Here is a 15004-nt window from a genome sequence, read left to right on the forward strand (position 1 = left end):
TCCCCTGAATGGCATCTCGCAGCTGCAGAAATAATGACAACTATCTGACCCTCTTAGTTTGCCATATCAAGGCATCCTCTCTCCGGCTTACCACGTTGACAACAGAGAGTCCGAGACTAAATTAATCGGCTCATGCATCCAGCACTGACAAGCCCAAACAACTGCAGACAATGCCAATGTTTGTAATGAATCCCCTGTCTCCCCTGGAATTATGTATTTCTCCCAACTTCTGTTCTTGTACCACACACACACAGCTTTCTTACTTGCTGCACCTGCATCAGTGTATACAGTGCGACCCACCACTGGTCAGGATGAAAGCCATGGTACTGCCTGTCATTTATATGATCTTATAACTTGCCAGAGAGGCCTCTTTGGAGTTTGGGAATGTACCAATCCCAGGTAACCTAACACAGCTTCTTGTAGTGGTATGGACTGCTGTAAACACCATTCCAAATGATCCTGAGTCATCAGCAGACTAATATCTCCTGGTTCCTGCCCACTGATCTCAATACTCCGAGAGCAACCCTCACGTACTAACTCTGCGATAGCTTCTGCACGCGTTTGAACACTCATTTTTGGCTGAATCTGTAGGAAAATCCATTCCAGAACTCGAAAATGCTGCCCTATCTTACTACCCTTGCTATCTACTGTTTCACTTATGCCATTCCTATTACCTGCGCTGTTAATGTCAGTGGCATCCTCCTGATGCCGTTTCTGTCTTTGTCGCCCCTTACTCTCCCCCTTTTCTTTTTGCCACTGACCAAGCAGCGCAAATGGATGAGACATGACTGCTAATTAGGAAGGAGAGTGCAACTTCTGCTATACGTCTGCAAGCAGCGCCAGCTGCAACCTTAGAAGCTATTTGTGAAAGAGCCTGCTGGTGGTCATTTGTTAGTGTAATCTGCTGCTCTGTGCTCCTGCCCCACAATAAAGGTAGTAATATAGCTAAGACGTCATTAGTAATCCCTAAAATGTGGCGACCCCACTGAATATTATCCAGGAACATTTGTACATCTGTCAAAGTATGTAACACTGTAGTTATATCAACTTTCTGTGGACAAATAGTAGTCTGATATTTCCCATCCCAAGTATAGCCATGGCTGTTTCTGTTGAACCTTCTCTGGGGCTATCTTCAACCCTTTTGCTTCCAATGTATCCTGAATAAACTTTAAATCTGAATCCTGGAAGCATTCTGGCCTACCAAACCGAATCTTATCCCTATAATGGTAAATAATTACGTCACACCACGCTGTCCAAATTGGTTGTAATGCCCAGGCCACATATAACTGACACAATGTAGGGGAATTCTTCATACACTTTGGAAGCACTAGCCATTCATAGCGCTTTGCTGGGGCCTGTTTGTTAATGGAGGGTACCGTAAAAGCAAATCTCTGACAGTCCTTTACAGCCTGTGCCACCACAGCTGGTTGCCAGGACTGATCAGCTCTCTGTACCCTTTCCAACATGTCCTCTACCGGTGTGGTTCTCAGCAGTGTAACTAAGATGTTTTGAGTTTTTGGGTTTGCATCTTCAAATGGAAGCATTTTAAACACACTGCTTTTAGACTCCGCTGTTAGATCAAGATGATCAGGAATTGCTGCCCACAACCGATCGATAAATTAGGCATATGTTTCCCCAGGGGCCTGTTCTACTGATGCGAAGGGACGTGCTTTCTTTTCCCCTGGGAGACTAAGAAGAACCCTCAGTGCAAGCTGAGCAGCTGTTTGGTGAATAATCGCAGGGAACTGCAACTGAATCTGGGTATTGAGATAAGGACTTGTTCCCTTTAACATCTCTGCAGTAATCCCATACAGAGGGTCCCCCGGTTGACGCAGTTGACCTGCTTCCCCCTGTGGTAACTGCAGCCATTCCCTTTCAATCAATAACAGTGGGGAAGGAGTTAACAATAAGCATGCCAAGTTTCGACAGTCAAGTGGACACATTGGTTTTGCCTGAAATATCCATTGAATTATCTATCGAGCTGCCTGGGATTGTAATCCATAGTCCAAAACCATTTTTTGAGCTTATTGTAGAAGCTTGCAGTCATGTGGCTGCCGCAACCCGGTGCCTTGCACCGAGTCGATAATAATAGGGCAGGCCAAGGATGTAGCATGCCTATGCCCCTCTATGAAAGCATCACGTATAACATCGGAGCACCTGTCCCTCCTTGGAGAGATGGAACCTGCTGTAACAGCCGATGTTGACACAGCCAGGGGTGGCCCAGCAGTCTGGAGGGTGCCCTCAAGCATGGTCATTATTTCTCCTGAGGAAGTGGAATCCAGGTGGTGGGAATGGAACCTGGCACTCAGATCATCAGAGGAGCCGGCTCCGTCCAAAGACACTTGTTGCATGGTGCTCACAATGCAATGGTTTCCCTCTAGTGAAGACCGGAAATTCAAATGCTCAGCTGGAGGGTCCAAAGACACAGGATCAGAGCACCCTAACCTGTGTTCAGAGCTTATGGTTGAAAATATGTCTTTCTCTGCAGAGAGATTCCAGCTTGATGGGTCAGACATGAGCTTCAGTGTGTTCTGAGAAAGCAGAGATAGGGCAGGCCAAGGATGTAGCATGCCAATGTCCTTCTATGATGGCATGGCGTATGACATCGGAGCACCTGTCCCTCCTTGGTGCCGACGCTGTTGTAGCGACAGATAATGAGGGAGTTGGCTCCGGTGGGGCAGACGAGAGAGGAATCTCCTCTGAATCCGTAATTTTTAAGTTCCCCAATTTCTCTAGCAGTTCTTGGAACAGCTCCTCCACTGAAGGTGGATTTTTGTAAGCTGCTGCTGCACCTGTCATTGGCGAAGCATCGCGAGTGGATTTATTGCTGCCTGGCAGCGGCACAGATGCTGGCAGCACAGCTGCATCAAGATTTTCTGGTGCAGGGGGTGGGGAGAGCAGCCCCCACTCCCCATCAGCACTCTGCTTTGATAGTCCCTTAGTTATTTCTGCCGCTGATTGATTTATTGGAGAGGTCATACCCCAAACCGGGATGGGTGTAGGAACCGACAAAAAGAATCGTGCCAGCCACGTTCCTGAGGTCTCAGGTTTTTTACTCGGCGTTCTGTCAGTCCCAGATGGTACTGACAAAGCTTGCGCCGGCACCATCGGCAGCTGCTGTTTGGTTTTCATACCGCACAGCGCATTAATCACTGTGCGCCATGTCCCACTTACATCTTTATCCAGCTTTCCACTTGAGATGGCTTTATCCCATAAACAATCTGCTACGTGCCGCCACTCATCTGGGCTAAACATTAGAGGGATTTCCTTCAGACAACCCTCCTTCTGAGCCCAGTGCTCCAAGGATTTGATCTTTTTTACCTTGCAAGATGCACCTGTCTTAGAGAGAATACTAGAGAGAAGCTGGATAGCTGCTTCCTCCTCCATGCTTACGTCGGACGAGCTGCAGGGTCGTGATCTCCACCCCACTGCTGTGTGCCAAATCGCCTCACAGCAACGCTCATCTGCCGACTTCACTGACACCTCCGATCTCCCATAGAACTCAGCCCTGGATGTCCCACGTCTCTCCACGTCACTACTCCGCATCTCACTGTGACAGTATTCCGCGTCTCACCATGACACTACTCCACGTCTCACCGCGACACTACTCCATGTCTCACCGCGTCTGTCCCCATCTATCCGGGTCTGTGCTCCGAGTCTCTCTGCGTCCTGCGTGTTACCGCATCTCTGTTCCTAGTCTCTCTGCGTCTCTCCGAGGCTCTCTGTGTCTCTCCAAGTCTCTCCACGTTCCGTGTCTCTCCGCATCTCTCTGCGTCCCGCGTCTCTATGGGTCTCTCTGCGTCTCAGGTCTCTCCGCGTCTCTCCGTGTCTCGTGTCTCTCTGTGCCTCTCCGCGTCTCACCGGGTCTCACCGTGTTCGGGCACCATTTGTTGCAGGAAGGACAGACGAAAACATGACAGACACCAGTATGGTCAGGTCATGCTCTCCCTTTATTACCCGAATAGCCTGCAGGGACAGCTGCAGCAAGTCATGGCCTCCTTGCTGTTTCAAAGATCCCTCAACAGCCTCTGGAGGCAACTCCTGGCAGCTGCGAAAGAAAGGTATGCCCATATTGAAGATATTGTATATCGAGTAGGCAAGTGGGCCACTATGGAGAAAGGTCTCCAGCATCTGCGGGAATTATCTGTGCTGGAGATGATTTATAGTGTTTTGGATAATGCCCAGACACATCAAGATCCCGATGAAGTCCAGTGCACAACATCCATGGGGCGTACGTTTGCGCGGAGTACACCATCAGCACATGCCAGTACGCTGGCAGTAATTCAGTGGGATGAGGGGATGGGACCAACAGTGTATAATCTGTCCTGCCAGCTTCAAAAATATGAAGACAATCTCTCCGCTCCACTACAGTCCTGTGTCTCAGCTGTGGAGAAACTGTCTGAAAGACTTGACCAGCTCGTGGAACGAGCATATCCGTCCTCATCCAGATGGAGTGATATTTCAGACATTAAGAATTAGCACTTTCCTGCTTGAGAGTACCCAAGACACACACCACGTGGCACCTTGTGGTTTTATCTGCGTGACCATGGGGAAGATATGAGGAAATGGGATGGTGTACCTACTTCAACCCTAGCTGCTCGGGTACGTGAACTGAAAGGAAATACAGCAGCAAGAAGAGGGGCTCCTAAGAAAAATGCTGCTCCAGTTTCTATTGGGCAGTACCCCAGAGGCAGTAGAAGAGCTGATGTTATTCTTGACCCTGATGAAGGGACCTCTGCTTCTCATTTGCAAGAATTAAGTGTCAGACGCTCCAACCAGGACTAGAGGGGCCCTGCCTCTGGCCAGGTAGAGGAGAGGGATGACCGGATTTATTGGACTGTGTGGATGTGATGGCCTGGCACATTGGAACCAAAAGAATACAATGCTCTAGTGGACACTGGCACACAATGTACCTTAATGCCATCAGGCTGCCAGGGGACAGAACTCATCTGTATCTCTGGAGTGACAGGGGGATCCCAACAACTAACTGTACTGGAAGCTGAAGTAAGTCTAACTGGGAATGAGTGGCAAAAGCACCCCATCGTGACTGGCCCAGAGGCTCTACGTATCCTTGGCATAGACTACCTCAAGAGAGGGTACTTCAAGGATTCAAAAGGGTACCGGTGGGCTTTTGGCATAGCTGCTTTGAGCACAGAGATTAGGCAGCTGTCTACCCTGCCTGGCCTTTCAGTAGGCCCTTCCATTGTAGGATTCCTGAAGGCTGAAGAACAACAGGTACCAAATGCTACTACAGTGGTGCACCAACGGCAATATCGCAGCAACCGAGACTCCCTGATTCCCATCCATGAGTTGGTTCACCGACTGGAGAGTCAGGGAGTAATCAGCAAGACTCGCTCACCCTTTAATAGTCCTATATGGCCAGTGTGAAAGTCTGATGGCGATTGGAGGCTAACAGTGGACTATCGAGGCCTGAATGAAGTCACGCCACCATTGAGTGCTGCAGTGCCGGACATGCTAGAACTTCAGTACAAACTAGAGTCAATAGCAGCCAAGTAGTATGCCACAATTGATATTGCTAATGCATTTTTCTCCATCCCTTTGCAGCAGCATGCAGGCCACAGTTTGCTTTCACTTGGAGAGGCATCCAATACACCTGGAATCGGCTGCCCCAGGGGTGGAAACACAGCCCTACCATTTGCCATGGACTGATCCAGTCTGCACTGGAGCAAGGGGGAGCTCCTGAGCACCTGCAGTACATTGACGACATCCTCGTGTGGGGCAACACAGCAGAAAAAGTTTTTGAGAAAGGGAAGAAAGTAATCCAAATTCTCCTGAAAGCTGGTTTTGCCATTAAACAGAGCAAGGTCAAGGGGCCTACACAGGAAATCCAGTTCTTGGGGGTAAAATGGCAGGGTGGACGTCGTCATATTCCAATGGATGTGATCAATAAAATAACAGCAATGTCTCCGCCAACTAGCAAAAAAGAAACACAGGCTTTCCTAGGCCTCGTGGGATTCTGGAGAATGCATGTGCCAGGCTATAGTCAGCTTGGGAGTCCTTCGAGTGACTTGAAAAAGAAACTATTTTGAGTGGGGCCCTGAGCAACAACAGGCCTTTGAACAAATCAAACAAGACATAGCTCGTGCAGTAGCCCTTGGGCCTGTCTGTACCGGACCAGCTGTGCAAAATATACTTTACACTGCAGCTGGGGAGAATGGCCTCACCTGGAGCCTCTGGCAGAAAACCCCAGAAGAAACTTGAGGTCGACCTCTGGGCTTCTGGAGTTGGGGCTATCGAGGATCAGAAGCCAATTACACCCCAACTGAAAAAGAGATACTCAAAGCATATGAGGGCGTTCGAGCTGCTTCAGAAGTTGTGGGTGCAGAAGCACAGCTCCTCTTGGCCCCACAGCTACCTGTGTTACATTGGATGTTCAAAGAGAAAATTCCCACTACACACCATGCAACTGATGCTATGTGGAGTAAGTGGATAGCGTTAATTACACAGCGGGCTCGAATGGGAAAACCCAATCACCCAGAAATCCTGGAAGAGATTATGGACTGGCTGGAAGGCAGAGATTTCGGAGTGCCAACAGAAGAGGTAACCCATGCTGAAGAGGCACCACCATACAATGAGTTGCCAGAAGACAGAAAGCAGTATGCGTTGTTTACTGCTGGATCCTGCTGTGTGGTAGGGAGCCATCAGAAATGTAAAGCTGCTGTGTGGAGTCCCACACACTGTTGTGGAGGCCATGGAAGGGGAAGGCAAGTCGAGTCAGTATGCAGAAGTGTTGAGGGATTTCTTGAAACAGCAAAAATCCCATGGCTTGCTGTAGCTGAGCAAACCAAGCTACCAGGGCAACTATGAGAAGTTCCCATGACAGTGTTCCCACATCGCCCAATTGAGGAATTCAGGAAAATATTGTTACCAGTAGCTGGCCTCAAGGACAAGGTCTATGTGACTGCTAATCACAAGGGGGTTGTTTTCTTGCAGGTGGGGTTGTTTTCTTGCAGTTGTTTGTCTGAGTGCTTTTGACCAATAATCGTGTGAAACACTGTCCACCCCTGTTAAGTTCTCTATAAAAGTTAGGCTATTCGGGCAATAAATTGGAGCATGATCTGACCATACTGGTGTCTGTCGTGCTTTCGGCCGTGCTTCCTGCAACATATGGCGCCCGAACAGGGACCCCTGAACAGGACCCGAACAGGACATCGCAGCGGCGCCGGGACAAACATCGCAGCGCAGCGGGACACTAGTGGCGCCGGCACATCAGAACGCAGGGGGACCAGGAAACCAGCGGCGTCGGGACCAGCGGCGCCGGGGACCAGCGGCGCCGCGACCTCGCCGCGCCGCCGGGACATCGGAGCGCCCATCCAACCGGCGCTGGAGCAGACCAGACACCGGCCCGGAAACACTGTACACAGGCCTCACGGTGAGACGCGGTACTCCCGGTGAGAGATGTGGGACACGGAAAACGGAATCGCGGTGAGACGCGGAATCGCGGTGGGACGCGGGAAACGGAATCGCGGTGGGACATGGAATCGCGGTGAGACCCGGGAAACGGAATCGCGGTGGGACGCGGAAAACGGAATCGCGGTGGGACGCGGAATCGCGGAGGGACGCGGAATCGCGGTGAGACGCGGGAAACGGAATCGCGGAGGGACGCGGAAAACGGAATCGCGGAGGGACGCGGAATCGCGGTGGGACGCGGGAAATGGAATCGCGGTGGGACGCGGAATCGCGGAGAGACGCGAAATCGCGGTGAGACGCGGGAAACGGAATCGCGGTGGGACGCGGAATCGCGGTGGGACGCGGAAAAAGGAATCGCGGTGGGATGCGGAATCGCGGGGGGACGCGGAAAAGGGAATCGCGGAGAGACGCGGAATCGCGGAGGGACGCGGAAAAAGGAATCGCGGTGAGACGCGGAATTGCGGGGGGACGCGGAATCGCGGGGGGACGCGGAAAAGGGAATCGCGGAGAGACGCGGAATCGCGGGGGGACGCGGAAAAAGGAATCGCGGAGAGACGCGGGAAATTTGAAGTAATCGCATGAAATTGAAGTAATCGCGGTGCGATATGGGACATCCGAGATCGAGTTGCTATGGGAGACCAGAGGCGTCAGTGGACAACGGCAGCCGACCCTCACCGTGTGGCGAGTCGGCACAGAGCAGAGGGACGGACATCAGGACCCTGCAGCCTGCCTGACGGAACCATGGATGCAGCGGCGGCTGTACTGCTTCTCTCTGGCATTCTTTTTATAAGAAGTTTATCTTGCAATGCAAAAAAGACTATTCGTCCCCAGATCGGTGTTATAACTATGTTTCTGGATAAGATTCCGTGGGGTTGCCACATTCTACAGATTACTAGTGACAATTTAGCTCTATTGCGGGGCAGGAGTGCAGAGACGCAGATTACACTGCCAAATGACCATCGGCAGGCTTGTTCACAAACAGCTTCTAGGGTTGCAGCTGGCACGGCCTGCAGCCGTAAAGCAGACGTTACACTCTCTTTCCTAACTAGTAATCATGTGTCTCATCCATTTGTGGTGAATGGTCAGTGGCAAAAGGAAAAGGGGGAGAGTAAGGGGCGGCAAAGACAGAAATGGTACCAGGAGGATGCCACTGACACTAACAGCACGGGTAATAGGAGTAGTATAAGTGACACAGGTGCGGAGCGGTGGCAGGCGCTGCTGCTCTGTGGGGCGCTCTGCCTGCTGCTCGCCCTCACCTGCCTGTGCACTGCCGCCGACAGTGCTAGAGTAAAATGTGAAGACTGCTCAGATGGCAGTGATGAGAGTGCTTGTGTGAAGAAGACGTGTGATGAACCTGACTTTGTCTGCAACAGTGGTCAGTGTGTGCCAAATAGATGGCCGTGTGATGGGGATCCGGACTGTGAAAATGGGTCTGATGAGAGTGCTGATCTGTGTCATATGAGAACATGTCGGGTAAATGAAATCAGCTGTGGTCCTCAGTCAACCCAGTGTATCCCAGTGTCCTGGAAATGTGATGGTGAAAAGGACTGTGACAGTGGAGAAGATGAAGAGAATTGTGGCATTGTGACTTGTAGTGCAGCAGAATTCACATGCAGTAGTGGGCCATGTATTTCCAAAAGCTTTGTCTGCAATGTTCAAGATGACTGCAGTGATGGTAGCAATGAGCTGGAGTGTGCACCTCCTACCTGTGGTGTTCATGAGTTTCAGTGCAAGAGTTCTACCTGCATCCCTATCAGCTGGGTGTGTGATGATGCTGCTGACTGCTCCGACCACTCAGATGAATCTTTGGAGCAGTGTGGCCGCCTGCCTGCACCTCCAGTGAAGTGTTCTACGAGTGAGGTGCAGTGCGGCTCAGGTGAATGTATCCACAAGAAGTGGCGATGTGATGGAGATCCTGATTGCAAGGATGGAAGTGATGAAATTAACTGCCTTTCTCAGACCTGCAGGCCAGACCAGTTCAGATGTGAAGATGGGAACTGTGTCCATGGGAGTAGGCAGTGCAGTGGTGTGAGAGACTGTCTGGATGGCACTGATGAAGCAAACTGTAACAATGTTATTCAGTGCTCTGGACCTGGCAAATTCAAGTGCAGAAGTGGAGAATGCATAGATATCAATAAAGTGTGTAACCAGCAGAGAGACTGCAAGGACTGGGGTGATGAGCCCCTGGAGGAATGCAACATAAAGGAATGTGACTGTCCAGCTGGGTTTGAGTTTGTAGACAAGAGAAACTGTGGAGACATTGATGAATGTCAAAACCCTGGTATCTGTAGTCAAATATGTATCAACCTGAAAGGTGGCTACAAAAGTGAACGTAGCCGTGGATATCAGATGATTCCTGCTACAGGAACCTGGAAAAGGCCATACCGGTACAAAAACACAAATAACACCTGTGATTACAATGACGCTGCTAAGCAGGACTTAGGGGTTTATAGCATGGAGACAAGGGGTAACAAGTACAGTGTTTGGAACAATTGTACAGCTTTGGCCTTACCTCCTGATGTGCTTCTGATTTGTGGGGATGGGGCCTGGCAAGGTATCCCTGCAAATGCTATCAGATGTCCATGTTACTTAGATAAACTCATTGTATTTGCTCCTAGCTTGTTACAGTTGCGTGAGATGACCAGACATAAATGGACATTGCTTGCATCGGATTGCAATGATAATGTTGAATTGTGTGGGGTTGCAGCTAGAGCGGCATTAGCAATGTCAGTGCCTGGAGTGGCATCTGCGGCCGCACGTAACAACTTAGAAAAACTGGTATGCTGGGCCGAGAGGCAAGCCTATACCACGACAGAGATACTTGAGGAGATGTTACCAGATCAAAATAGTCTGCGACATCTGCTTTTACAGGATCAAGCTGCTATTGACATCTTGCTTTTGGCTCAAAGGAATGGGTGTGAGGACTTTAAGGGAATGTACTGTTTAAACCTTTCTGATCATAATGAGTCAATTCACAAATCCATTACTTTCCTGAAAGAGCACATGAGAAAGATTCAATATGGTATCAATCCTTTCAATCAATGGTTCACTGACTTGTTTGAAACAAAGTGTAGATGGTTGCTGGGTTTAATCACAAGGGGATTAAGGATTTGGTTTATGGTGGTGGTAATCATCGTTGTGTGTTGTAAGTATAGCTAAAGAGTTACTTGTAAAACTGCTGTGTCGGGCTTGGTTTGCTCAAAAGAAGAAGGGTGAATTGTTGAGGGATTTCTTGAAACAGCAAAAATCCCATGGCTTGCTGTAGCTGAGCAAACCAAGCTACCAGGGCAACTATGAGAAGTTCCCATGACAGTGTTCCCACATCGCCCAATTGAGGAATTCAGGAAAATATTGTTACCAGTAGCTGGCCTCAAGGACAAGGTCTATGTGACTGCTAATCACAAGGGGGTTGTTTTCTTGCAGGTGGGGTTGTTTTCTTGCAGTTGTTTGTCTGAGTGCTTTTGACCAATAATCGTGTGAAACACTGTCCACCCCTGTTAAGTTCTCTATAAAAGTTAGGCTATTCGGGCAATAAATTGGAGCATGATCTGACTCTACTGGTGTCTGTCGTGCTTTCAGCCGTGCTTCCTGCAACACAGAAGTAAAAGCCATACAACTAGCCCTAGACATCGCCGAAAGAGAAAAATGGCCAGCATTGTATCTTTACACTGACTCATGGATGGTGGCAAATGCTCTGTGGGGGTGGCTGCAGCAATAGAAACAGAGCAACTGGCAGCGCAGAGGTAAGCCTATCTGGGCTGCTACCCTGTGGCAAGATATTGCTGCTGGGGTAGAAAACCTGGCTGTAAAAGTACGTCATGTAGATGCCCACATGCCCAAGAGTCGCGCTACTGAAGAACATCAGAACAATGAAGAAGTGAATCGAGCTTCGAAAATTGAAGTGGCTCAGGTGGACCTAGACTGGGAACATAAGGGTGAGCTCTTTGTAGCTCGTGAAACATCAGGACATCTGGGGAGGGATGCTGTCGTGGTTTAACCCAGCCGGCAGCTAAACACCATACAGCCGTTCTAACTGAAACCAGGACAGATGCCACTTACAGATAAGCTCGTGATCGAGGGGTGGACTTGACCATTGAGGCCATCACACAGGTTACCCATGAGTGTGAGACCTGTGCTGCAATCAAGAAAGCCATGAAGGTAAAATCTCCCTGGAACAGGGGGAGACGGCTAGGGTTTCAATATGGTGAGGCCTGGCAAATTGACTACCACTCACTACCAATTGACCACTCCCAAAAAACCTGCCTAGGTAAACGGTACATACTCACCATGGTAGAAGCAACTACTGGGTGGCTGGAAACATACCCCGTAAACCACGCCATGGCCTGAAACACTATCTTGGGCCTGGAAAGGCAGGTATTGTGGCGTCATGGTACACCAGAGAGAATTGAGTTTGACAATGGGAGTCATTTCCGAAACAATCTTGTTACCTCCTGGGCAAAGAGGCATGGTATTGAGTGGGTGTACCACATCCCTTATCACCCACAAGCCTCTGGGAAGGTTGAGAGGTACAATGGGCTGTTAAAGACTATGTTACGAGCATTGGGTGCTGGGACATGGAAACAATGGGACATAAATCTACCAGAAGCCACTTGGCTAGTTAACAATAGGGGGTCTGACAGCCGTGCTGGTCCTGCCGAAACAAAACCCCTACACACTGTGAAAGGAGCTAAAGTTCCCGTAGTGCATATAGGAAGGTGGATGGGGAAGGTGGTGTGGGTTGCTCCTGCCTCGGGAAAAGACAAACCCACTCGTGGGATTGTCTTCACCCAAGGACCGGGGTATACCTGGTGGGTCATGCAAAAGAATGGGGATATCAAGTGTGTGCCTCAAGGAGATTTGACATTGAGAGAAAACTAATCTGTAATCTAAGTTATGTGTTGTAGGAAGACGCTGCAGGACCAACAACAGGTCAACTTTGCAAGGAGCCGGGCAGTGCAACAAGGACTTGAGCTAAGCTGGTGCTGGTGTCCAGACATCCAACTCCACCTGCCTTGAGTGGCCACTTTGGCAGATGAAGACCTAATCATCAACAGTTCTTATGAACATTTTCCAAGAAAGACCTATGGAATGAAAAAAATACACCTGCCTATTAATCCTATTCTGTTAAATCCTTGTCCTGTTAAAGGACAAGGAATAATGATGAGAATGCTTGTATGCTAAAGTATGGGGATCTGAGTGTGACACAAATGTTATGGAATAAGGGGTGGAGGTTGTACTGGGTCTGGCTGGAATGTTAACATTCCCGGCAGTAGCCCATACAGTGCTGTACCCTGCACTTGTAGCTGGAACAGCAGTGGTATCACACCAGTGTTGTGTCTACTGCTGAGCAGTGCTGGCACAGCATCGGGCCTCTCTCTAACCTTCCTAGGGGGTGGGCAAAAAGTGAGAAGAGAAACATCACCAGGGCAGCTGACCTAAACCAATCAAAGGGATATTCCATACCATGTGATGTCACACTCAGCAATAAAAGGTGGAAACAGGAAGAAGAGGGGAGGGGTGGGCTCTCATTGTGAAAATGTCGGTCCTCCTCCCGAACACCGGCTACATGCGTTGAGGCCCTGCTTCAAGGACGTGGTCAATCATCGCTCATTTGTGGGAAGTAGAGAGTAATTTCTTTCCTCTGCACTTCCACATAGCCTTTAGTTGTTTTATTTGTTTCTTTTCCTCCCTTTTTTTTTTTCCCTTTTCCCCTTTCCCTTTTTATTTCCCTTTAGTTAAATTGTTTAGTTCATAATAATCTTTCTTTAATTATTATTATTATTTCCCTTTAATTAAATTATCCTTATCTCAACCCGTGAGTTGTTCTTTCCTTTACTTCTCCCCCTCCTCATCTAAAGAGGGGGAGTGAGAGAGCGGTTGTGGTGTTAAGCTGCCCAGCACGGTAAAACCACCACACCATATTGGGGTGAGTCATGACTTCAGCCGGTCTTCCTGCAACATGTAACCTCTTCTCAAATCCTCAGCCACTTCTGTGGAGAGCCTGCCACGGCACCTGCAAAGCAAGATGGCTACCCTTCACAGTCACCTTGTGCTACTTGGCCATTCTGCTCCAACCCAGCTCGCGACCAGCCCTTCCTTCTTGTGCTGCTCTTCAGAGTGCAGCTTGGCCCCTCTGAGCCTGTGTGAGACACCTGCAAAAGAAAAAGAAAAGCATAGGCCGAGGCAGCATCCAAAGCCACAGCACAGCTAGGACAGTTACTCTCATCTGCTCCCTCACCTCTGCCCCCTCACCTGCCCTCGACGCAGATGTGTCCATCTGCTCTCTTAGGCCAGCTACAACACCTCTGAAATATAAACAGGATTTTTACTGCATTTTGTGTAGTTAAGTAACTGCAGTGACAACTGCACCCCTAAATTAACTGCTACATCTGTTTATCGCTCACCTTGCCAAAAGCAGCTCTGGTCGTGAAGTCCCGTGGTGTACACTGCATTTCAGCTTTAACAAATGAAAACAGTCAGAAGATAATCATTCAGCTGCCAGCATTAGCACCCATCCCTCAACAACACGAGGGACCCCATTTCTAATTTTATCATTTCAAAACAGCAGCCCCCTTGCCTCAGCACCTCAGAAGTAGATCAAGCCAGTCACCGAGTTGCCTACCGAGTTGCTGGACAGTTACAGAAGGAGCTCTTTCCTGTGACCGGTTCCTCCTAAGGTTTACACTCCACTGGGGAGGGGAAAGAAATAAAAATAAAAGTTTCAGAACCCCATATCTATAAGCTTTCAAGATTCAACAGACCTCCTCCAGCACACTGTTCAAGCACTATGCAAACAGCTGCCTGCAAGCAGCTCGAGTCTCCCCCTCCACATCTGCAAACACCACAGAGATGACTCTGTGCCAGCTGCCCTTCAGTACGTGCACAAAGGCAGACCGGATGTCTTTGCCAAAATAGTCCGGACAATGTATTAGTATGGACTGCCACGTTAGCTATCGTCACTAACTGCCAGGCAGGACAGCTCCAGACCAAACACACACAGGGACGCTACAAACATTACCAACAAGACACAGAACACAAGGCGCAAGAAGAAACGACTCCCAGAGCGAAGCCCTATGGCAACAGCAAGTCAGAACAGGTGCTCTGCAGCAGACCCAAGGAGAGACTCAAATGTCACAACATGCAACTGGAAGCAACTGCCAGAACTGGGATGATGGAGGCATAAAAAGCCTGCCTTTAAGACAAGAGACCAGAAGGATGGGGAGTGCAGACCCCTTAAGAAAACACTTAGGAAATGAATTCCCAAGCAAGAGCTCCTGATGCGACCCAGATGACTTCTGCAAGAGTGAGGATGGAAACAGATGCGATCTGAAACCGAATATGATGCACAAGACGGGAAACAGATCTGCACTTTAAGCAGCGACTGCAAGACAAGAAGTGCTCAGATCAGACCCACGATGACAAAACAAGCATTTAGGACCTTTGGTGTGGCTACCAAGTTGCCTGTCTAGTCAGTCCAGTGCAAAAAGCAAGGAGGATATCAAGACCTGAGGAGAGCATAACTTAGAACACACGCTGCAGAAGCAACACTACAAGACAGACGAACAGAAGGGAA

At 49.4% G+C, this 15004-nt stretch overlaps 1 protein-coding gene and 1 long non-coding RNA gene across 2 annotated transcripts in view; one reads left to right on the plus strand and one right to left on the minus strand.

Annotated features, from left to right (window-relative positions):
• The first annotated feature begins 7214 nt into the window (after positions 1 to 7214).
• Positions 7215 to 10983, plus strand: LOC311426269 (uncharacterized protein). The gene is made up of 2 exons (XM_084502510.1): positions 7215 to 7507; positions 8051 to 10983. Exons 1-2 carry the CDS (start codon positions 7420 to 7422, stop codon positions 10588 to 10590), a joined length of 2628 nt encoding a protein of 875 aa, XP_084358636.1. The 5' UTR covers positions 7215 to 7419; the 3' UTR covers positions 10591 to 10983.
• Positions 10984 to 13247: 2264 nt separating this feature from the next.
• LOC311426383 overlaps positions 13248 to 15004 on the minus strand; it is a 33920-nt gene continuing 32163 nt past the window's right edge. Inside the window, exons 2-5 of the long non-coding RNA XR_014686691.1 lie at positions 14054 to 14120; positions 13836 to 13888; positions 13684 to 13759; positions 13248 to 13583 (exon numbers count right to left, since the gene is read on the minus strand). This is a non-coding gene — a long non-coding RNA (uncharacterized lncRNA). The remainder of the gene's footprint in view (positions 13584 to 13683; positions 13760 to 13835; positions 13889 to 14053; positions 14121 to 15004) is intronic.

Source organism: Aythya ferina (genome assembly GCF_964211825.1).
Source record: "Aythya ferina genome assembly, chromosome: W".
Classification (NCBI taxonomy): domain Eukaryota; kingdom Metazoa; phylum Chordata; class Aves; order Anseriformes; family Anatidae; genus Aythya; species Aythya ferina.